Source organism: Mastacembelus armatus, chromosome 3, assembly GCF_900324485.2.
Source record: "Mastacembelus armatus chromosome 3, fMasArm1.2, whole genome shotgun sequence".
Lineage (NCBI taxonomy): Eukaryota > Metazoa > Chordata > Actinopteri > Synbranchiformes > Mastacembelidae > Mastacembelus > Mastacembelus armatus.
Genome location: NC_046635.1, coordinates 24,290,043 through 24,313,289, shown reverse-complemented (window position 1 = coordinate 24,313,289; position 23,247 = coordinate 24,290,043). Strand labels below are relative to the sequence as shown.

Here is a 23,247-nt window from a genome sequence, read left to right as displayed (position 1 = left end):
ACTGTTTTTTTTTTTTTTTTTTTTTGTTGATTTGGTTGCAGTGGGTAACAGTGCTGTCAGATTTCAAGCAGAGGGAAACTGTTTGGAGCTTTGTGCCTGGGAAACCCAACCAACCCCTGGTCCTACACCATGGAGACTACAACCTGGATGGCTTCCCTGATGCCCTGGTGGTCCTCCGCAACACCAGTGGCAGGTAGGAGAAAAAATACACACTCTTGCCTCATCTTTACTTAATTTTTTGCCACAGGGGTGTCCGCATGGGCACATTTGTTGTTATGGTATTCTGGAGAAAACTACTTGGATAAGGATGAAATATATGGATACTGTTTGTGTTATTATCTTAATCATGTTAGAATAAACACAGCAAAGTAAGGTCCTCTAAGACCATAATTTATGATAATGTCTAGTAATTGAGATATGGATAAAATTAAACTAATCCTCACTTGGCATGGGATCCTTTGTAATCCTATAGATACCTGTACCCCATTCTAACTAATCGTTTTAGTTCTCTGCCTTACATGTGTAACACATATTTACATACATACACATTGTAATTGATCTAGTGGAATCCTCTCAGTTCGCATGAACACTTGTTTCTTTTGTTACCCACATTCAAATTAGTTATGTAGCATTTCTCATTTTTCTGAGATCATACTCGCTATAGTGTTTCAGCAGAACTCTAAATGGAATTGATTCACATCTAATAACTCAAGATGCATACTTAAATGGCTTATGCAAATCTGTTTAGCTTTTCAATATTCAAAATGTTTTTTTAGACACATCATGAAGGATGGATTTACTCATTAAATTACTGTGAAATTACTGTACTTGCAATGATGTTCTCCTGCTCCGTTACAAACAGAACCCCCATTGATGTAGGATGTTTTTGCTTGTCATTTTACAGTTATCAGGCTCAACTAAAACCAAACGATACTGGTTGGTAGACAGTAGAGCAAGGGTGATGAAATATAGTGATTTACAGCTAATTTGGACCGTACTTTTTAATGACACACATAGGTAATAAGTTATTTGATTTATACAGCATGTTTAGAAATAGACCCGCATGCGTTAACCTTGAAGAACAGTTCCTATACCTTCATACCTTAGTCCTCATACCCACAGAACAGCAACATATTCAAGGTATGATAGTTATCAAAAGTAGATTAAAAAAACCTTCACATTAATAGAGCCTAAGATACAAGCTGAAGCATAAAATAGGCATAAATCAATGTGATTGCATATGTTTTGATATTTCTGTGGAACGCTTTCAATATATGCAGTTTTAAATGTTTTGTTCTGGGCACCATGAATCTATGACATTGTAGTATAATAAAGTTATGTTTGTTAGCGCATGGACTGGTAGAGAAGACAGCTGAGGTGAGGGTGTTCTTTAGCTCACGGACATGATGACTGATAAGCCAACCCTTAAAAAATTACTGCAGCCTGTGCTAGGACATGGACACTAGAATGTGGATGTGTGTGTGTCGATGTGTATATATGTATGAGGATGTTGAATGACCTATATGGATTATCTGGCCTCAGAGATGAAGATAAGATAACAGGCAGGGGTCAGGGCGGTGATTTTCTGAGCTTACTTATTGTTCTCGGTGTGTGTCTTTGTGTTTCTTAGAGAGAAAGCATTTGAGCCTGAAATGTGTCAAAAATAGTAAGAACTGAGACGTTGGGTAAGCACTTCAAAAGAGACATGCATAAATATACATCTGAACTTTAATTTATTGTATAAGCTCTTTGTAAGCAGCGCTATGTCCTGTCAGGATCACGCTCATCTAGAAATAACATCCATCTCATCATTTCTCATCGCACAAGGTATACATTCATTCTTTTTTTCTCCCATTCCTTCATTTTAATCCTGAGCATTGTAATCCTGTGCTGCATCACAGATATTATTGTGGGACTCAGTACAATATGTCTCAGCAGTAACACTGAAAATCACATCATCGACAAATGCAGGAAAAAGGAAGAAGAGAATAAGAATGAAGAGATGAAAAGAAGTCAGGAGATAGAAATTTGGATGGTTTAAAGATGAGAAAAATGTCTTGAACTGTCCTCTGGTTAGAATATTTTAAGAAGTACAACACATATTGCCTAGTTTTATTAAAGGCGCAAGGTTTCAGAATTCGTTAGATGTGCTTGTTTATGTTTTTGTTCAGACATTTGTCATATACCTCTTGTCGACTTCCTGCTTTGCACCATTCTGCTGTCCATCCTGCACCAGGCCTTGTTTAGTCTCTGATTTCCTTCTAACCAAATGCTTTCTGCTTACAAAATATTTGTACAGCCCACAACTGGTTTATTTTAATTCCCAATTCTTCTCCATGTCTCTACTTATTTCTCTCTATTCCCTCAACATCTCTCCACTTTCATCCTTCCAACTGGTTATTTATAGCCACTTTTCAGATAAAAGTCCTGCCAGTCCATGTCATTCCTCCTCCCAGCAAAATGAATGCCGTTTTAAGTGTTCGAAACGGAAAGACGGAAGAAGAGAGAGTCTGATATGAGAGTAATCGTGTGAAATCAATGAAACACTGAGCAGATGGAGAGAGAAGGATTAAATGGAGTTGGGAAGTTGTATGAGGTCATTTGGTAACAGATCACTTTTGTTAGAAACAAAGGCACTGATGTGTTTATATACTTGCTTTTATTTTGGTACTGCGTAAGATCTTATAAGTACTTATTGTCCACATAAGAATGTGTGGCATCTGCCCTGCTTCTGTATTGAATGTGTGACAATATACAAAATATAACTATCCATCCAATTTCCACTTCTTGGGCCTTGGGCCTTGGGTCTTGGAGGCCCGGAAGCTAAACATAGTTCAGACATCCTTCACTGCTATGGCCTCCAACTCTGCTCAGGAGCTGGCAAAACACTCACAGGGCAGTTGGGAGGTGCCATCCCTTGTTCTTGATCTCCCCAGGGTCCCATTTCAGAGACACTGCAAAATATTGTTTAGGAGCCACCCTAATCAGATGCCCACCCTGTCCTTAAGACATTTAGAGTCCAGCAAACAATGGAGGGACCAGTCATCTCTAAAGAAAAATCTCTTACAGTGCTCTTCATCCTGCTTGTGTCTCCATTAGCAAAGTTTTGTCTGTCAGTGGTGCATAGGTTGTTGCTGCCACTTTGTACTTGTCAGAGGCGTCTATTGCTTCCCTCATTGTTTTACTGTTGTTACTGCTGGATGCTGTCAGTAATCAATAGGCAGTAGACAAACAGACAGCTATTAATCTGAAGTTATGGATTAGGTCAGTGACTAGACACAATGTGACATTGTTCTTATGAAGTTAGTAATACAGAAGTCTATTTAACAGTCACATTAGGAGAGCATTACAGAATACAGTCATTTACTGCAAGATAGATGGAGTAGGTAGAGTATGTGTGTGTCATAGTGTATGTGTTCTTGTGTCCATGTGTAATTATGTTTTTTTATTTGCATAATTTCCATCAGTAGCTCCTAAAACTACACTCCTCAGGGTCCACATTATATCCAGGTCACTGGACAGACAACGCCTCCAACTCTGTCTCTCTCGTGCTCTGTGCTGCACTTGCACACACATTCTCACACAGATGAGCATTGTTAAGTCACAACAAAGAATACAAGGCCGTTGGTCCCTGCTAAAAAGAGGTTTCTATAGGTGTGTCAGTGTTTGCAGAAAAGTAAGCATTTGAGATGCTGAGGAGAATATAGGCAGCACAATAAAGGAGACAGTGATACATATGCAGAAAAAGAATAGCAGTGTGAAAACGAAAAGATTTTTTTTCAGTCCTTCATTTTTTTAATCCTATATAGAAATTTGAGAAACATTCTGTAGGAAGCCTGATGATAAAGCATAGTTTTTCAGGTGCAGATTAGCATGGTTGCATATGCTGCTTAGCTACCAGATTCTTCACTTTCTCCAGGCAAGACATGTACTACACAGCTGGCTTTTCTACTTCTATGCTTGTCCCACTTTTGCTGCTGATTTCTGTTGGTGTGGAATGTGTTAAGTTGAAGTTTGCCGTTCTCATGCAAAGCAGTATTATTCATCATCAGCATTATCAACTTTATTGCCAGACACACAATACAATATAACAAGGTATCTAAAAAGGAGATATTGAAGATATTGCTACGTAGAGAAAAGAAATGGCATAAATCTAAACCCAGTATTGTATTGTCCAGTATTGTGTTACCATGTAAGGGCAAAGTTACTCCAAAAAAGGGCCAAGCCATGGTAGCAATATTGTAAGCTTTGAGTTTCACTTTCAAAGCAACATTAGGGGCAGGCAAAGGTAACAAACACCTAATAAATAACAGTTGCTGATTAGCTGGTGATGTCATAGCACGTCTACAAAGCATGTGAAATTCAACAACAGTACAAATTCATAAGCAATACTTACAGCATTATCCAAGCAACTTCAGCTGGTGGTTCGATCCTTGGCTTTCCTGGTCCACAGGCCGAAATGTCCTTGGGCAAGACACTGAACCCCAAGTTAGCCCCGGTGGCTGTTCCACTGGTGTATGAATGTGAATGAGAAAGTGGTTGAATGGACAAATAATGTAAAAGCGCTTTGATTACACTTGTGTGTAGAAAAACGCTATACAAGTATAAGACCATTTACCATTTACAAATTGTCGGACTTCAGATTCAGGAGGACCAATGCAGATTGCATTCTGTCCATGGACCAGTGGATCATCTTTTTATCCTTGTAAAGCTACTGGAGGGTTTTGTGGGCTTTAGTAAGTCTTATGAAGGTCCCTTAAAGAATCTTTTTAGGAATGCTGCAGGAGTATGGTTTACCAGGGCCATTGCTACAAGCCATCAGATCTTTATAAACATAGTTATGGCTATACTTTCGGTCGAACACGCTCCCCCTTGTTGTTGGCCTCCACCAGGGTTGTCCCTTATCAAACGTTTCCAAGTTAGCAGTGTCAAGCAGCTGGTTTGAGAACTCAGCACCTTCAAGTCTGAGGCCATGGTTACTGAAAAAAGTTGCATTGCAATGCAGACATTGTACTGGACTGTTGTGCTGAGCCAGAAGGAAAAGCTTCTCAAGTTACCAGTTACTCTACATCACTTATGATCATAAGCTTTCGGTATTGACCAAAAGAATGAAATTACAAATGCAAACAACCAGAAAGTTTCCTTAGTTCGGTTCGTGGTTCAACATTAGAGATAGTGTCATTCAGACATTTGTAAAACACATTAGTAAAACTGCTGCTCTTTTCAATTATGGCACTATTGCTATTTGAGTACTATTAACATTGTCATATAAAAAGTGTAACATCATGCTAACATGATTTTCAGTTTTTAAAATCTGGCAGATATATTCAGTAAGAGCTGCAGCAGATCTTTGTCTCCTTGATTTACACTTTGTTAGCAAGCAAGTATACAGATAAACAGCAGCATGGTAGCACAATACATTACCTTAACCCTTTATGACCCACCATAGAGCATATCTTTACATTTTTAAATGCTGTAGTGCCATTTTTTGAAACATTTCAAAATCCTATACATCAATACAACCCTTATCCCCCTAATTTTAAGGATATTTATTACATAAACTTTATACTAACTACATAAACTTCTAAAAAGTGCAATAAACCACACCAAATAAAGAAAATCTTTCTGCTTTTTTTTTTTTTACACGTATGTTTTTTTTCCTAACATGATGACATATATGGAACGTAGGAAGTACTGTAACCGCCAGATCAGATCTATAGCAAAGCTGAGGTTTTCATTAAAGTAGTTTTGCTGTGTGTGCATTTTTACGAGATTTGTGCAAAAAATTTGCGGTAGGAAACGGCGCTCTGGGATATGTTGATTGCATGATATTGGAAAAGAATTATTACTTGATCTTATTTGGTTGCAATTTTGCAGGCATTTAAAAATAAATATGCCAATGAGATTACAGGCGCTCCCATCGTTTTAAAGTGGTTCTGTAATAGCCATAAATAAAGACACGATGCTGCAGAGTATAGTGTCAAACTAAAGTACAACAACTTGTAAGGTGAATTTAACCAGACCTATTGCCACTTCCTTTTTTTCTCCTTCACTCTGAAGCTCTAACATTTATAACTCAAGTGTCAAAGCTACAGATGACATGTGACATCCAACTGTAGTAAAAGACAATTTACCCTCTGCTTCTACAGTTTCCTGTATGTGCTTCAGTTTATATCCATATTTTCTAGGAATATCAAGTAAGGATTGCACCATCCCTTAAAGATTCTGCTGCAATAATTTTTTCCAACTTTACTGCATCACATCCATACACTGATTAAGGTTGACTTTAATATGTAATCCACCTTAAATAACTTAAATGTAATCATGTGTGCGTTTGTCTAATGTACACATCAGCATGTGTTTCTCAGGCAACTAAAAATATCAGATGGGTAACCTTCCAGAAAGCCTGCCTTTCAGCCTGACCCGCCTGCCAGATCTGAGACTTTTAGAAAGCGAAATCTGTCATCATTCATACCAGTCATCATACTCATTTTTAACCTGCACAGATGACCACAGGTCAGATAACACCAACAGATTATAAATGGCTGTAGCCACATCATTGCTCACACAGATACACACAAAGACGATGGTTTAAGACACTTAAACTCACAGACTGGGCTCATCAAGAGCACTGCAGTACATTTACATTCACACTGAGAGAGGAGACTCATTGTCAGTGAAATTAAGATGTGTTCTTCATACCACATTATGTTCCAATTGAATCATTTTCACTTCATGCAAAAAGCGATTTCTTTTTTTTTTTTTGTTGCTTGCTTTGGGGTACACCAGCATGTGAACACTACCTTCCAAGCAATATTTCAGCCCTACCACTCCTGTCACTCCAATCACATGAAACCTTCAAACTTATACTTTTCAAAATGTATGAGTCAGTGAGCACCAGCATGGCATGGCAATGACAAGCTCCCGCCCTGCCTCAGAGACATCACTGTTATGTACCTGAAATAGATTCATTCATTAATTCATTTGTAGAATTTAAAAATTAGTATGTGTTCTTTCCTCATAGTTACAATTCAGGCGACTAGAATATTGACATAATAAGTCTGCTCTCTCTATATAACTGCATTTTTTATTTCTCCAATAGATATTTGTCATCTACGTTTTATTGTAGAAAAGATTATTTATTAATGTTATGCTTGTCTTACCTTTTTCCATGACTGACTTGTAGTCTCTAAGGAGCTAAATAATTAAAAATAATTAATAATATATAATTTACTGTAAAGGAAGTTTTTTTCCTTAATGTTTTACAGCTCTGATATCACTAGAATCATGCTAATTGCTAAGATGAGCATTATAATTTTGTGGATTTTTAGGAAAAGTTATATATTGCCATGTAAAGTCACTTTCACTTTCATATTTGTGACATTTTTGGAAGTTCTTTCATTATATTATAAATGGTATAATCACTAATTTCTTAACATGTATTTTTGCCTTTGTTGTTGCTACAATCCCTAGGCTCTCAATAATCCATACCTGTGTTTTATGTAGGTGGATACATATGTACCCTGATTGTTAAACTTAGACATAGCAATACTATAGGGATTTTTGTGTGCATCAAATTTGTGGTCTCTGCAGTCTACATGGCATAACAACCAATGTCAACTGATTCAGTTCCAGCCATTCATCCATGATCTATATCAGCTTATATACCCACTTTTTTAGGGTCACAGGGATCTGCTGGAGCCTATCCCAGCTCTCTTTGGGTGAAAGGCAGGGGTACACCCTGGACAGGTCTCCAGTCCATCACAGGGCCACATAGAGACAAACAACCTCACACACTCACACTCACTCCTATGGGCAATTTAGAGTCACCAATAAACCTGACATACATGTTTTTGGACTGTGGGAGGAAACCAGAGTACCTGGAGAAAACCCGCACAAGCACAGGGAGAACATGCAAACTCCACACAGAAAGGCCCCTGATGGGTTTTGAACCAGGAACCTTCTTGCTTTGAGGCAACAGTACTAACCACAAAGACACTGTGCTGCCAAGCAAGATGATAATGTTAATTAAAAAATAGATAGTAACAGATAGTTCATATTTACAAAATATACAAGTACATTTTGATTAAACAAGTATCAATTAATCTTTACCCAAAAGTGACAGGCAATTATGTTTTATTTACATTTTTTTTTACGCACAATCTCTAGTTGTCTGTGTTTGTTTCTGATTTTGACAAGCTACCTTACCTCTTTCTTTTAAAACCACTCGAAACACACGTTTTGCCTCACATATATTAAACAGATGGCACATACATTTTGCCACCTACTCAGATATTATTTTAGTTAACTAAAGTGCAGATGCACACAGAGAATAATAATAATCCAGTCTCAGTGTCTTTATACAATACAGTATATTGTGTGTTCTTCACAGACATGCAAAAATAGACAACATAAGCACTGCCACTGTTTTCTATTAAAATTACTATGCCTTACAAAAAATGTTTTATGTTTACAATGCATAGAATAATATATATTTTGAATTTTAATTTGGTCAAGCATCCTACTATAAAGAATTTTGTACCTGGCCAACCCCACTGTGTGTGTAGGTGGTGAGATCCACAGGTATCCTCAAAATCTTTTGTATGCTTGCGTCAATAGTTAAAGAACACGCATATTGGTGTGGACGTGTTTACACTAGTTTATTCTCCTACGCTGTTGTACTGTTGCAGTTGTAAAAGTGAACTCTCCTCTGATAATGAAGTACTGTTGTTTGCTGTTTGTATTAAAGTGAAGAGTGGAGCGTGGGCAGCAGTTAGCTGTCTCCCTCTGCTCTTTGAGCTCTGACTAGCTAGTGTCAAAGGAAAAATTTTGATCAGAGATCAGATCATATGTACAAATTACACAAGTGGATAAAAAAAAATAAACATCTGCCTGTTCTGTCAGAGAGAGAAATATAGAATATAAAATAGATACAGAAATAGATATAGATATATAGATAGAACACCAGCCAGCTTCTGCAGGTTTCCTTAATTTGTCTCTCACTCTCTCTATTGTAAATCATTTCGTACATCAAAGCTGTGCTTTTCCCCTTTAATGCCACCAGAGATGCTTTCTCCATGGGAACACTCAACTGCTGCTGTTCAGCATGAAGATAATAGCCCCTTCTCTGCTCACCCATTTACTTTGAAAATTAATTAAATCTCCCTTGTTAAGGTTTTAGGGCTCTCTGAGGAATTGAGCTGGAGGGTGACAGTGTATATACAGTAAATCTGTACCAGAGAGAAATAGAGAGATGCGGAGAACATATGTTTGTGCTGTCATGTGTGAGTGAAATATTGTAATGTCTGTTGAGAAAGGCTGCATGAATACAGGAAAAGTGAAGAGAGCACCCCAAATACATGAAAATCTGTTCCAACCAGTGGTCGCAACTTATTAGACTACATTCAGAATAAGATTATAGACCGTAAAATGTATAGAAATTAACAAAATCCCCACATACCAGTATAAGCATTTGTTTTCTTCTTTCCTAATTTCTCCTCCCAATTTTTTCCTTTTTTTAATTTGCTGTGAGCATGATTAAGTTGTACTGAATATTTCCACTAAATGAAAGGAAAATGATATGGTTCCAACCATCCTTTCAGTCATGCCCATCATAATCTACAATATTGCATGTGATGTGTGGGTGTCTTAGCTGACCCTTACCAGCCAGGTTAAAGAAGAATGCACCCTAAGAACGAGAGCTCCAAGTTCCATTGAAATCCACCTTTGCTGCTCTTCAGAGCTTAGTAACCTTTAAACTAATACAACAAATTTTAAAAACTTAGTTCTTTCTGATAATGTCTTAAATAGCTTCGAGTTTAAAAACATTTATATGTTTGTTCAGGCACATTTTCACATGAGGTCTGATCTACTAATTCTCTAATTCTCTCTCTGTGTTGCTCTAATTCTCTCTGTGTTGCATTTCCACACCTAGGACTGCACTGTTTGTGCCAGCACAATGGCGTGGTTAAATGCACCATTATTTTAGCAAAGTAAAAATGTCCTGTGTGTCTGAATCTCAGTCAAGGGTTACTCTTACTCTTCCAAAATAATGTGCACTGTATAATGCACTGGTCAGGTTTTTCCATTTCCCATCACTTTATTATAGAACCACTGTAGGAGTATTGTTTTTGAAAATAACCACTTAACAAATTGGTTTAATGTAGACAGTTGTTGAACATCAACTAATAAATCTAGGAACAAAAATGAAGCATAATTCTGCAAAGTATTGTATCTTAGATAGAGACTGATATACTCAGAGACTGGTATTGGTGCATACTTTGGGAGGAATTTGACAATGTTGCCGTATTTTCTGTTTTAATCTGTCAGCTGGAAGCAAATAAAGGTTTTGGAGTAAGTTACCTGACATGCACAGCTGTGAGTCAGCCAATCACAGAGAAGATGAACTAATGCTGTTATTGTGATGATCTTGAGTTCTCAGTTGTAGTAGTAATTGTAGTAGTTTTTGCTCATCACAAAGACTCAAGGTAGAAGCACTTTAGCTGAATTGTGGGTTGTGGTAATAATTTTAGGACTGTAGCACTGATGAAGCAATGCATGCAGCTGCCACAACTAGTCATTAGGCAAACAAAGCACACATCGAGCAGAGTGGTTTCCATAACACTAATGTGATCTCGGCATTGTCTCTTCTCCTTAAATTATAAAATGTGTGTCATTGCCAAACTTCCTTTTTGACCATCTTTATTAAATTCAGTTGGTAATGTAATGACTTAGATGGAGAACAAAGCTCCTGCAGGTTTTTGCGCCTCTGTGATAAAACATGGAAGTGACAAAAACACTGTTTCCTTATAGTAAATAGTGCTAGTCAGTCAGATGTGGTTAGACAACGAGATCTCTGTTTTTAGAGACACTATGATTGTCTGTCAGTGAAGTTGGCAGCTCAACCACCATTTTTACTCAGGTATACTTTGAATTCACAGGAAGACCCACAGACATTCTCCATTCATCTACTGCCCTCGGGGAGGCAGAGCCAGAGCATCCTGCTGGCTGTGATTGTTTGATGTTGAAATGGTTCACCAGGCTTCATAAGAGCCCCCTATTGCAAGAGAAATAGTGTAAATGTCACACCCCACTCTCCACTGCACTGTGTGGATGTCTATGTAAGAATGTGCATGTAACATGAAACCATGCATGCAGCATTATGTTGTTAGAGGGAGCTATTTCTGGAATACAAAATGAGGTCACAGATGGAAACAACTGAACTTAAGTGATTTCCGTTGTATCTCACACTCTACATGACGGCACACCGTGATGTGCTGTAGACTGCATACTACTGATTACTGGTCATTGCAGATACCACTGGTTTTAACTGTCACCGCTCATCAAAAGGCTCCTTAAAATGTCACAAGCGGTGCATGAGTTAACATAAGAAAAGCCTTAGGTAGGTGTGGCACCTCTACATAATGCACATACACACATTTATGTGTAGAACCCTTCAGGCAGTAGGTCACTGAGTGTCTGACAGTAGCAGAATAATGTACTTAACCTCTATTTGAGGTTGTTTAATCACAACAAATGTCTCTGCCCTCATCTTTGTTGTCAGTCTCACTGTATGCATTAGAGGAGAATGCTTTATCCAGAAATGTTCTTCTAAACTGTCTGTCTTCCTGTCTTACTCTTAGTGCTTCCATCACCCCTGTGCTGGGATAATGGAATAGTGACAGTGTTAAAGATAAATCTCAGGGCAGGTTTGGATTTACGTTCCAGTTTGGCTTGGAATCAAGAATTCTATTTGTCTGGCCAATATTGTCATTGTGCTGTCCATTATGATTTTTTTTTATATATAGATATAAATTATACTCCAGTGCTCCATTAATGATCTATAAACAAACATCTACCATGCATAATTAGAACGTTTGACTTAAAAAGAAAAGATACAGTTTCTACTTACCTTACATTAACACTGATACAACCAGGTTTGTTATTCAAACATAAAAAGTTACCATCTTTGTTACATTCACACCAAAAGTGTTTTTGTTTTTTTTGTTTTTTTGTAACTGATTTCCGCTTAGTTGTAACAGTGATAAAGTGGTGGTGAGTCACATCTGAATGTGTAGTTTAATAATGTGAGACTGAATTACACTGCTGGCAGCTCTATGCTCCAGCCAGGTAACTTCAGCTTCTTGTTTGGAATCGATGTGTCACAGCCTTAATTTCACAAGGCCTTTCAGAGCATAACATTGACATAAGCACAACATTAACATTTCAAATGACAGATACCAAATACTAATCACTAACTCTTAGTTGTCTGCTGTTATTTAAAGCAGGGTCTGCCGCTACAGAGTTAAATGGCTGCTAAGTACATATGTGTCTGAAAGTGACAGCATGTGATCAGCTGTATTGTTGAAACAAAACAAAAAGTCACTACTGTGTTGTTAGTTGATTAAACTATGAATATTTCTTGCTCTGATGGTGGGGATCAGCAACTCCAAGAACAAAAAAACGCGAAGCATCACAGTTGTAAGACACTTGTAGTTCAGATTGTTTAGTTTTTTTATGAGTGGTGGCTTGCAAGTAAACATGACTGAAAGGATAATTAACAACATAATTATTCTTAATTTGTATCTTTGTAGTGGCCTTTGAATAGAGCAATGGATATTGGTAATTGTGTTGTAAAAAAGTGTTGTAATGTCTGCTTTTGTTTTGAATGCAAATAAAATTGTTGAAAGTTGAAGTTTAGGTCAGGACAACATCTCATTCTCTACACATTCATGTGTAGCAAAGCAACAATTAATGTTCTAGGTTATGTAAAATCACTGCTCTTCACCTTGTTGATGCCTTGATGAGGTCCATCACATTAAGTTTTAGTGTTGTTGTGAATCTGCGAGTGTCTCCATCTATCAGTATGCACTCTGACCAAGCAGCTGCCAAGAGCTTAGCAGGCTGTTGCTAGGCAATGCCATTTAAAATCTATCCCTCTCTGTATGTTAGAAGCAGGGTAGCTCTGTTTGTCTCTTGGTTTTGTTGCTAATACTAGGCTGGAAGCAGGAATGGCAGAAGGCATTTGCCTTGTTAGCCCTGGACAATAATTTCTTTCCAAAGTGCAGTTTTGTTGGCATGAGGTTGGTTTGGCCTAAGATTATTTCCTAAACAAAGACAATTAAGAAGCTGAAGCTTTCTGGGGAATTCTGTAATAGCATAATGGGTGGGGAGTGTTTGCCATTTGATGGTTTGTTTTAAAGAGCATAATTTTGTCACATTGTACTATGCAGCACTGCAACACAATTACAGCTAAATCTGCAGAGATGTGTGTATGTGTGCTTCACTTAACACAAAGTACATCCGTTTATTTGGAGTTATAATTTTCACCATGTTCATATAATTACATATCTGATATGTTATCATTTGTCATGGGTGGATATAACAGTAACATAATGACATCTGGTCAAACTATCCAGTATCTGATCAGTCTGTCTTGGAGTAAATTCTCTGCTGTACAGTACATTTTCTTTTCCCACTTAGTTTGAACTGGATTTGACTCACTAGTTAACCTGACAGTTAGTGATGACCAAAGCAGCACCTAGAGAAACTCCAAAGTTGAAGGAAAAACACACACTATACTGCAACAGCTTGACTGATTTATAATCTGTGGAGAAATTAATTCTCTGAAGACCATGTGTGTAGTAGATTTCATGACAGTACATCCATTACTTGTATAAATAGTTATTTCAGTCTGGACCAAAGTGATTGAGTGATAGACTGACCAACAAACAGACAGTTCTCTTCCTACAGGTCATACCACACTACTAAAAATAAAGCTATAACCACACAGGACAAAAAAAGAGCAGTTTTTATGCGTCAGAGTCTGTCTGATCCCTACAAAATCAGGCCCATCCATCAAAAAAGTGGATTATCCATCATAATTTAACAGAACTAAGACCACGTCTTTTTTCTTATTGTCATGTTTAGCTGAGTGTAGCAAAGCGTTTACATGCCGTCTGTTACTGTTTCAGAAGCTCAGTCAGCCATTTTGGAAGTTTATTCCAGAGAAAACATTAACAAAGCCAGTGTTTAGGCCACAGGGGTTGCAGTATCGCAGTGACAGATGGGAACTTGGAGCCCAGTGCCCAAATTCACGCCTAGGCCTTGCCATCGATCTTTCTCACACTCCAACCCAACAACTCAGCTACTCAACTATTCAGTGCAATGCAAGTCTTTTTTGTTTCCCAGTTGGGTTTATTGGCAAGCTAGCAATACAAATCTAACATTAATGCAAATTGCAATACAACTGGATTTGTAATTGGTAGAAATGTTTTATTCTTTTTCAGGAAGAGTGGAAAGGAAAGTAATGAAAGTGGAAAGGATATAATGTTTCTTGGTTCATTCATCATTTTATGTCATTTTTTCTAATGAAAATGTTGTTTTATGAAACAAAACTTAATTAGTTTTCAAGTTGTTGTTTTGTGATCTTGTGAACAAAAAGATAACTATGGACAGACTGACCGTATAACAAAAAGTGCAGGACGAAGAAGCAGCCAGGGAGAGACGGGGAGGAGGAAAGAGTGAATGACGGCAGGCAGACCATGTAGTGATACTACCAAAGGATGTACTTTGACTTTGATTGTGTGTCGCAATGAGTCACCTCCTGTGTTCATCACCATTCTGGCTAGCAGAATGAGAAACCGCATTGCCTCAGGGTCTTGACAACATATCACTATCTCACTGTCACTTCATGTATGTGGATCTGTCCACTCCTTTCCTTCACTAACCTTTTCTCATGTCTGTCTCTTGCTTTACCTGTCTGTCAGTCTATGGCTTTTTGTCTCACTATAAATATGTCAAAAGTTTGATGACATGTTACACCTGAGTCATTCCAAGTAAGGCTTATTATAGCGTTGAGTTTGAGTACTCAAAAAGTGTGTTCTAGCCCTTAAAATATCTGCATAAAATTTAATGATCTACCTGGAAAGTCATATTTTTACTGTTAAGAGACGGTGGTTTAGAATTTATCATGAACAAAGAAGCAGTTTATTCTTCAGATTAGTCAAATCCAAGAAAAAACTTACAAACTTAATTCAACAAAGTGGATGTAACAGTTTTATTTTAAACCTGATAGTAACTTTCTATGCCAGATTTTGTAGTTACAGATTCTGATTCTGCAGACATAATGATTATATAAATATGAGGAAACAAATGAACTCAACTCAGACATCGTTATGATGATTTCAGAGTATGTTGAACATTTTTTTTACTTTCTGTCATTTTTTCCGTTTTCAAATCATGATTGTAGATAAGTTATTAATTAGATTAAATAAAAAGTGTGATGCTAAAGGCTGACTTACCTGGAGTATATTCTGATCAACCAACAAAAGGATTTTGAAGTACAGGGGGGGACATAACAGGGACTTAAGAAAGGATTGGTAGCCCATTTTGTCAAGGCAAGGAGAGAGGATTCTGCAGCTGCATTGCTTCGATCATTTCAAGTAAACAGAGCATTACTAAATGCTCCTACACCACACTCTGCAAAAATAACATACAGGTAAAAGGCATTTTAACAGAGTCGGTGCTATGAACAGTAAAGATTAAGCTCCCCAATGACTAAGGGGTATCAACGACTGGTGATTCAAGAAGTGCCGCCAACACCTCTCACAGGTCTAGCCCTTCTCTCTATCTGCATCTCCCCTGTTTCCTGTCCACCTCTTATAACCCACTTGAAAAATAAAGGCTAAAAACTTAGAAAAATAAAGGAAAGAGTAAATGTAGACAGATATCAGAGGCATCTCAGAGGGTTTGAGGTGTAGGGAGAGCAGGGTCACTGGCCTCCTGCCAGCCAACTGCCCCTCTGGAGGCCAATTAGAGGGGTGGCGGGTAGAGCTAGGACTAGTGGAAGGCTCCCCACAGAGGCAGACACACACACACAAATACAAAAGTGCACAGTACTTATACTGGGTTCGTATAATTCAAACCACACACCACACACCCATAGAGAGAAACACACACACTGGCATTAGTACAGATACCTGTACAAGCTGAAATTGTAGAAAAACCAATAGTTTTGGCTTAGTTATTTATTCTTTTTCCAGATGTATTCATATTCTGCAGTCGTGTCCAATCTAGTTTTAGACTGGTAATGATAAGGTTTATGTTGAAATGTGGTACAGTCATTCTTTTTATTTAGAGGATGGATCCTTTGACTAGTGTTCTGTTGCCACCATGAAGTAGAGTGAACAATTGGATGACAGTGACAATTCATAAATGTAGGAAACTGATCATAAACCAAAAATGATCTTAATGACAAAATTACCCTTATGTACATTCATAACCTTGGGTGTGTATCCATACTGTCACGTTTTATATAATAATAGTGCTCTGATTTTGTGTGTGCGTGCGTGCGTGCGTGCGTGCGTGTGTGTGCGCGTGCGTGTGTGTGTGTGCGCGTGCGTGCGTGCGTGTTCATGTATAAACATGTCCACAGCTTGTCTGTAGGTTTGCAGACAAATAGATGCACTACTAGATGTGAGGAGAAAAGCTGTTTTTGTTTTCCTTGTGCATGTGTGCGTGTGTGTGTCTTTGCGTGTGTGAGATACACCTCATGACCTTGATTTCATCTCCACCATCACCACCCCTGCAGTGCTGGAGAAAGGTTCTTTTGAAGTACAGAAATCTCAGAAAGGACGTACACGCTGGGGAACAACAATCAAATGTCTTTTAAAGTTCAGCCTGAAACTTTGAAATAGTTACATCTCTTGCTACACCTTCATGCTGCCCCTGAGAAATTGAGACTAATTCTGGACACCTGATTATCCACCGGTGAGCCATTGCTCACCATTAGTAGTGTTTCTTAACTAATGGGTACTGCAGTGCAGACATCTAGTCCTATTCTGTGGTTGCTGTGCTTTTGACTTTAAGCATAACAAGAAGGGAGGAAGGGTTAGTGAAGACCAGGTAATTATGGATTACACAGAATGACCTTTAAACATACATCCAGCACGAGCCACAGTTCTGCCCCTCACCTGCTCCCACTAAACACAAGTCAAAATTGTCATCTCCAAACACACTGTTTAAATCTGTGTGCCTGAAGCATTATGTTTCAGTTTTAGGAATTAATTAAACTCCTGCACTTTGTATTTTGCAGTGTTTTAATTGCAGATGCTTGTCATTATTTGCAGCTGAATCTAGACCTCAGTCACTAAATGAGCATGTGTAAATTTTAGACACCTGTTTAATAACCAGAATAGTGGAGAGTGTGCTTACTGCTCATATTGCAGTGCCAGCTTCTGATTACTGCTAAGTGTCCCCTAAATCTAGGGGAACAGTTGAAACTAAAAGTAAAAAAAAATTCTCTCACTTGGTGCAGGTAATGTATTTGCTTCACAAGAAAACAAAAGAATCATGCAGGGCTTGATAAGTGTTTTAATTTCATCTTTGTATTGCAATTGGTTATGCTGTCTCAAAATACAAATGAAATAGATATTAATTGAATCTGCCATCACCAATGAAGATAGACATACAAAATATTAAACAAATATTAAATAACAGCATTTTAATAATGTCCAGTGGTTCTTAGCGATGGACTTTTAATTAGTCAAACGTTTGTTTTTGTTTTGTTTTTTTGTTTTGTTTTGTTTTTTTTAAATTGGCTTCAGTCTTGGGTTTTGGCAAAAAAAAAAAAAAAATGTGATGAACTGTGCCTGCTGTTGAGTGCCAGAGCTTATTCTAATAAAAGCAACTATTAGATACTGTGTGAAAAAGCTAAAATACCAACACATCTAGTTAAGTTGCACTCTATCACAGCTTGTTCACTTAGTAGCCATTTTTTCCAACACCAGGCTAAGTGCTCTTAAGAGGCTTACAAAACACATTTTAAGTACCAATTTGACCACTTGGTTTGCTAAGTTGAGGCCAGCTGTTGTGTAACATCAGTATTTATTACCCTGATATCTCCTATATGCAGTATAGTGAGCACACACAATACATACAGTATGTGCATCCCAGTTTGCTGCTTTCATGCTGAATTTTTCTGATTTTGCCTTCATCTCCATTTGCAATAGATATAATAATAAAATTAGCTGATGCTGCCTACCACACATCCATTTTCCACAAACATTCCTTTTGCCCAAGCAATGTCAAGAGAGTTTCAGGATGGATGACATTATATTAATGAAAGCAATCAGTCAGTGCACATTTTATCAAGGAACACTCTATACCATGCACTTTTTACAGCTGATGTCCCTCCTTTTCTGCCACTGTGACCAATGAGTATTTAGCTACAACTATATGTTGTGTTATAGCAAAAAAAAGAAAGTATTTTTCCAAAACTGCCATGTACACTTTTTCAAGTTATTATAGCATCCTTACGTGACTGATGTCCCATCAAACTCTTAGCTTGTCTGCCTTCACCTTCACTCCCAAGACAGTTGGGTTGGAATAGAATGAGGGGGAAAAAAAGAGAGATCTACAATCTTGAGAGACAGTGTGATTTCACGATTTTTCTATTTTTAGACACCACTCCCTCTGAGATCTAATAGCAGGTACAGAGAATTGTCTCTGAAGACAGAAGAAAAAAAGAAAAACGAAAGAAAGACACATAGATACATAAATAGACACATAAGTGGGGAATTCAATCTCTGTAGAGTATCAAGTGGAGATGGTAATAGAGCAACAGAGTATACAGATTACAGGCAGAGAGGTGGAGAAAAGATTAGTGGTCAGGCTTTGTTTCAGTTTTTCAGTGGTGTTTACTCACCACTTGTCTTCAAAAAGAAGCCAAATACAGGGTTTATTCACAGCTAAGACTAACACATTTAAAGCTAGTATAGCAAACTTTGCTGTATATCCACACAAAAAAGAATTAAACCTAAAAAAAATGATATGACATGTTGGTGTTTGAGTAGTGTCAAGAATTACATATGTTATTCCATTGCAAATATGCACTTGCAAGCTTGACTGCTGTGTGAAACAAGGATGATTTTTAATTAGTAGTAGACATATAATATTAGGAGCAGTGCAAGAGAAAAGAGCCTGTGGATGCTGCACTATAACAGGTGCTTGGGGCTCCAGCCCGGAGCAGTTCTCGTTCACATAAAAACTGATGCTCTTATTTTAAACAATAATAAACTTAAACCTCATATATATATATTTGTAATTTTACTATATAATCATAGTCTATTTTTTGATAACGTAAGCAAAAATGCAATCCCAATGATGTTACAACATACTCATTATTATTAATTACAATACATTGAGAAAGACACAAAACATGACAAAGGTAATGTGCAGTACATGATGACATTTTGGTAGTCAGCCTACTCTTTGGACAGTCTTTTCTATGGCTGTGCTTAGGAATCAGATATTTAAGAGTCTTCTTAAATAATAGTTTGGTAATTTTAGATTTAAGAGAGTGAAACTACCACCATCTGTTTTATCACTGAGGCAAGACTTGTTGGAGCTCCAGAACATTGCATGTTAAAGGTGAAGTAAAAAGGAGTTATGGACAGAGTGTTTGTTATCAAGCTGACGTTAAGGGCAATGGCTCATTTTCTGCTTCAAAACTGTTTGCTATGAAATACAACAAATGTCATTTGGTTGTAAAAGCCCAAGTAAATTCCACAAGGTCACCTTTTAAAGTTTAGAGACACTTGCGTTAAAGGATTGGCAGTATTTATTGCGCTGTAAGCATCATAACCCAAGCTTAGACATATCTTTGTGATATAAAAACAAAACAGTATATCAGAGCAAAGACAAATGTTCTGCGTAGACTCTGAAGCACATAACAGGAGGCCACTGGTGGTGTGGGAAGTGTGCAAGCACCAGGGTCGGCATTAAAAATGATATAAAGAGTCAGCATCTCATAAGTTGCTTGTGTTGTTAGAAATGCTACTATACCACACTGGCATGTTTAAATTTAATTGGTGATTGTAAGAGTCAGCTGGTAGATTGGGCTGTTGAAGTCTCACCATGATTGATTTTTCACCATCTATGACGCCAATGATAACATGCATTATTCCTCTGTCTTTGTCTTTCTGCCTCCCAGCGGTCAGCAGGCCTTCCTGCTGGAGAACGTGCCCTGCAACAGCGTCAGTTGCCAGAGTGTAGGAAGGATGTTCCGCATCCATTGGGACCAGTCAGATTTGGGAGCCATTCAAAATGCCGTCATGGCAACATTCTTTGACATCTATGAGGATGTAAGTAGTTGTTACTGAGTTAAAGTCATTTAGGATATGCTTTTGCATACACAGAGTACATCATACTATTCATTGTTTTGTTATTTCTCCTACATATTGCACATCTGTCTTTCCTCTAATTAGCCATCACCCCAATGTCTCCTGTTAATTATCCAGTTAATGCAACCAGAGTACTTCTATCAGACACTTAGATATGCAGCTAATATCACATCATCAGAATTTCTGAAAAGTTAAAGAACGTCATGCCCCATGGAGAAGAGAAATGCCACAGAGCAAACGAGAGTATTTGATTGCTTAAATGCTAAAAAGTAGATTATGTGCAGGCAGTTTTTGACAACAAAATGATGTAAGTTCATGGTTTTCCTTTCATGCACAGAGGTAATATTCCAGTATTGGGCTGAGGACAGAGCAGTACTGTGATTAGTGCTTGTTTGTAATTAGTAATGCAATTAAAGGCACACACAGTAGCTGTATATTCCATCATTGTCAGCGACTGTATTCACAAAACAAAGTAAAGTTAAAGTTAATTAAAGTTATTCTTCTTTGTGTCTGTTGTTTATTTATATATTGCATACATGCATATTATCACACTCAGTCTTTTGTCATCAGTCTGTTGTGACTGTGTTGTTTATTATAAAAATGACCCACACATTGTCACACAGCCATTCTCATACATGCTCTATGTGTCTTGCCAAATCCTTCTTTTTGTGTTTCGCAGGCTCTGCCCACAGATTCCAACACACACTCCCACTCTATAATGAGCGACTGCATATTGTACAGAAGCTATGTTGCAATGCACAGTATGTGCTGTTGTTTTATCAGAATTAGTAATTCCCGCTAATGTGGCCTCTCTAAAGAATCTGCTCTGTTTTGTCCCTTGCTCCTACACTCATTCTTGAGACAGGGAATTTTTAAATGGTGGAGAGAGAGATAGTGAAGAGAAAAAAAAAAGAAAGAATGTTGTTGGTTGACCCACCGTGTGTTAGAGGATAAACATGTACCTCAGAAAACCTACACCACAGCACACTATGCTGTCATTGTCCCTTATCTATATGCATGCTTGTCTTTATTTGCAGGGCATATTAGACATGCTGGTTCTGAGCCAGGCAGAAGGCAGAAATGACTTGATCATCCATGCTTTAAAGAACAATTTTGAAGCTGATGCCTACTTCGTTAAAGTGATGGGTAAGTGACTGATTTGTCCAGTATGCTCTGTTCCTCCCTGCTCTTGAAACCAGTTTATTGAAGGGCCACAAGAATACAATAGAAGGATGTCTTTGTCTTCACAAGCTGTCCTCACCACATTACATGCACTACTGAAATTGGAATATTTTATGATTTAGTGTGTTTTTTGTACTTTTTTTTTTTACCAGACCATCCCCACATAGACCAATTAGAATCATTAAACATAAGAAGCTCTTTTCCCAGAGCCAGAAAGCAGATGGTCATGACTATCTGTCATGATGTTTGATGTTTTAGCCTGGAGCTTCTTTGTTGGTGTTGAAAGGGGTATCTTTTCTGAGTTATTTTTATTTATTTCAGCCTAAATTAAAATGGCCACTGTCAACACAGAACTGCTCTAGTAAGGACAACTCCATGTTCAAAATTCTTACGGAACAGTACACATTGTGTATTTGTGTAGTATCCTGTATTTCATTTACATTTTAAAGCTGATGTTCACAAAATATGTCTGACAAGAAGCAATTGCAACTTCAATATCTGTTCTCAGTGCTCAGGAATAGTGTCATATATTTTTGGAACAGGACTTCTTTCTCAGTTAATAGAATTTATTTATTTTATTTTTTGTTGTAACAGCGTTTGAGTTAAAAATCAAAATGAGATCCTTTGAAGTCAAAATGTTGGTACGGCATTAGTACCTAGTGACATTTAAGGAAAACAAAAATAGTTCTACTCTAGGGTGGGCCTTTGCACAGTTTAATCTATCACTCTACTCTGCTCATTAGAAGAAAAGCAGTATTGTTCATCCCTTTCTGTTTCAGCACAGTTGGTGAACAGTTGTTGTTTTGTCTTTTGGGAAGGGAGGGGCTACACATGTTCCTCTGCTTTCAGAATCTCACACACACAAGAAATGCACACACAAATTATCACCCCGCTCTTGTTTAGACACACGTCAGTATACACACATACTAACACAGTTACAATGTGCATCAAAATAAATAGTCTTTGCCAAGTATCACATATAGACATGTTTAATTTGTCGAATGCAGACAGTCTGAGAGACTTCATAAGGATGATCTTCATTCAGAAAAAGCACATCAGGTTATCTTAGATAATGCAGTCATGCTACTTTGCTCACAGGAGACTAAAAATAGACATAACACTAACATTTAAACACATATTTGTACCAGTAGCACATAGAACTTACAATATCACGGGGTCACAGTAAGTGGATAAAGATAAGTGAAAAAAATATGTGAATCTAACTCCATAGTCAAGTCACATTTATTTAGTAATATTTACATTAATGCTAAAATGGCAAAGATTAGAACATTAGATAACCTAGTCAGTCAGTATAGATTCATGACCCTTTATTAGGTACAGCTAGCCAAAATGAATGCAGTGTAATACAACAGTCGTGCAATAAATGAACTATATCATCTATTTGAAGATGTGGTTTGTGGTGCTGTTGTATTGTTGGACATTATACTGATTCAGCAGATGTTTTTTTTTCTGTCTGTCTGAACTTTGGTCTTTTGAATACAGCGGTGTTCAAATTTAAAGTTAAATCCATGAGCAGCATGTGTGGTTTCATGACAACATTAGACTTAACAGGAGATGAAGTAGAACTAATGAGCTGAATGTCATGGTTTCCAGTGGCTATGCTGTCTCGAAAAGAATTTTCATATAGTTCAATTTTCAGCTTTCCAAAGCTCCCAATTTCATTTGGACTTCAACATACATTATTAGCTATGTCTTAGAAATGGTGTGAGAAGAGAAAGAATCATTTGGAGTTGTGAATTTTGCAAACCTAACCTGGTGTATCTAGAAGTTGAGTCAGACTTGTACTAGGTCAAAATGTTTCACTACTCATCCTTTCATCTATTCCCAGAAGATTAAGGAACACATCAAATGTCTTCCAGGG

The 23,247-nt window shown here is 37.6% G+C and overlaps 1 protein-coding gene across 1 annotated transcript in view; it reads left to right on the top strand.

The window, feature by feature from the left end:
* The window catches only part of itfg1 (integrin alpha FG-GAP repeat containing 1), a 115,468-nt gene that overhangs the window by 49,726 nt on the left and 42,495 nt on the right, over positions 1 to 23,247 (top strand). The window contains exons 10-12 of the mRNA XM_026293178.2: positions 42 to 193; positions 19,994 to 20,144; positions 21,221 to 21,329. Coding sequence (XP_026148963.1) covers positions 42 to 193; positions 19,994 to 20,144; positions 21,221 to 21,329 — 412 coding nt within the window. The remainder of the gene's footprint in view (positions 1 to 41; positions 194 to 19,993; positions 20,145 to 21,220; positions 21,330 to 23,247) is intronic.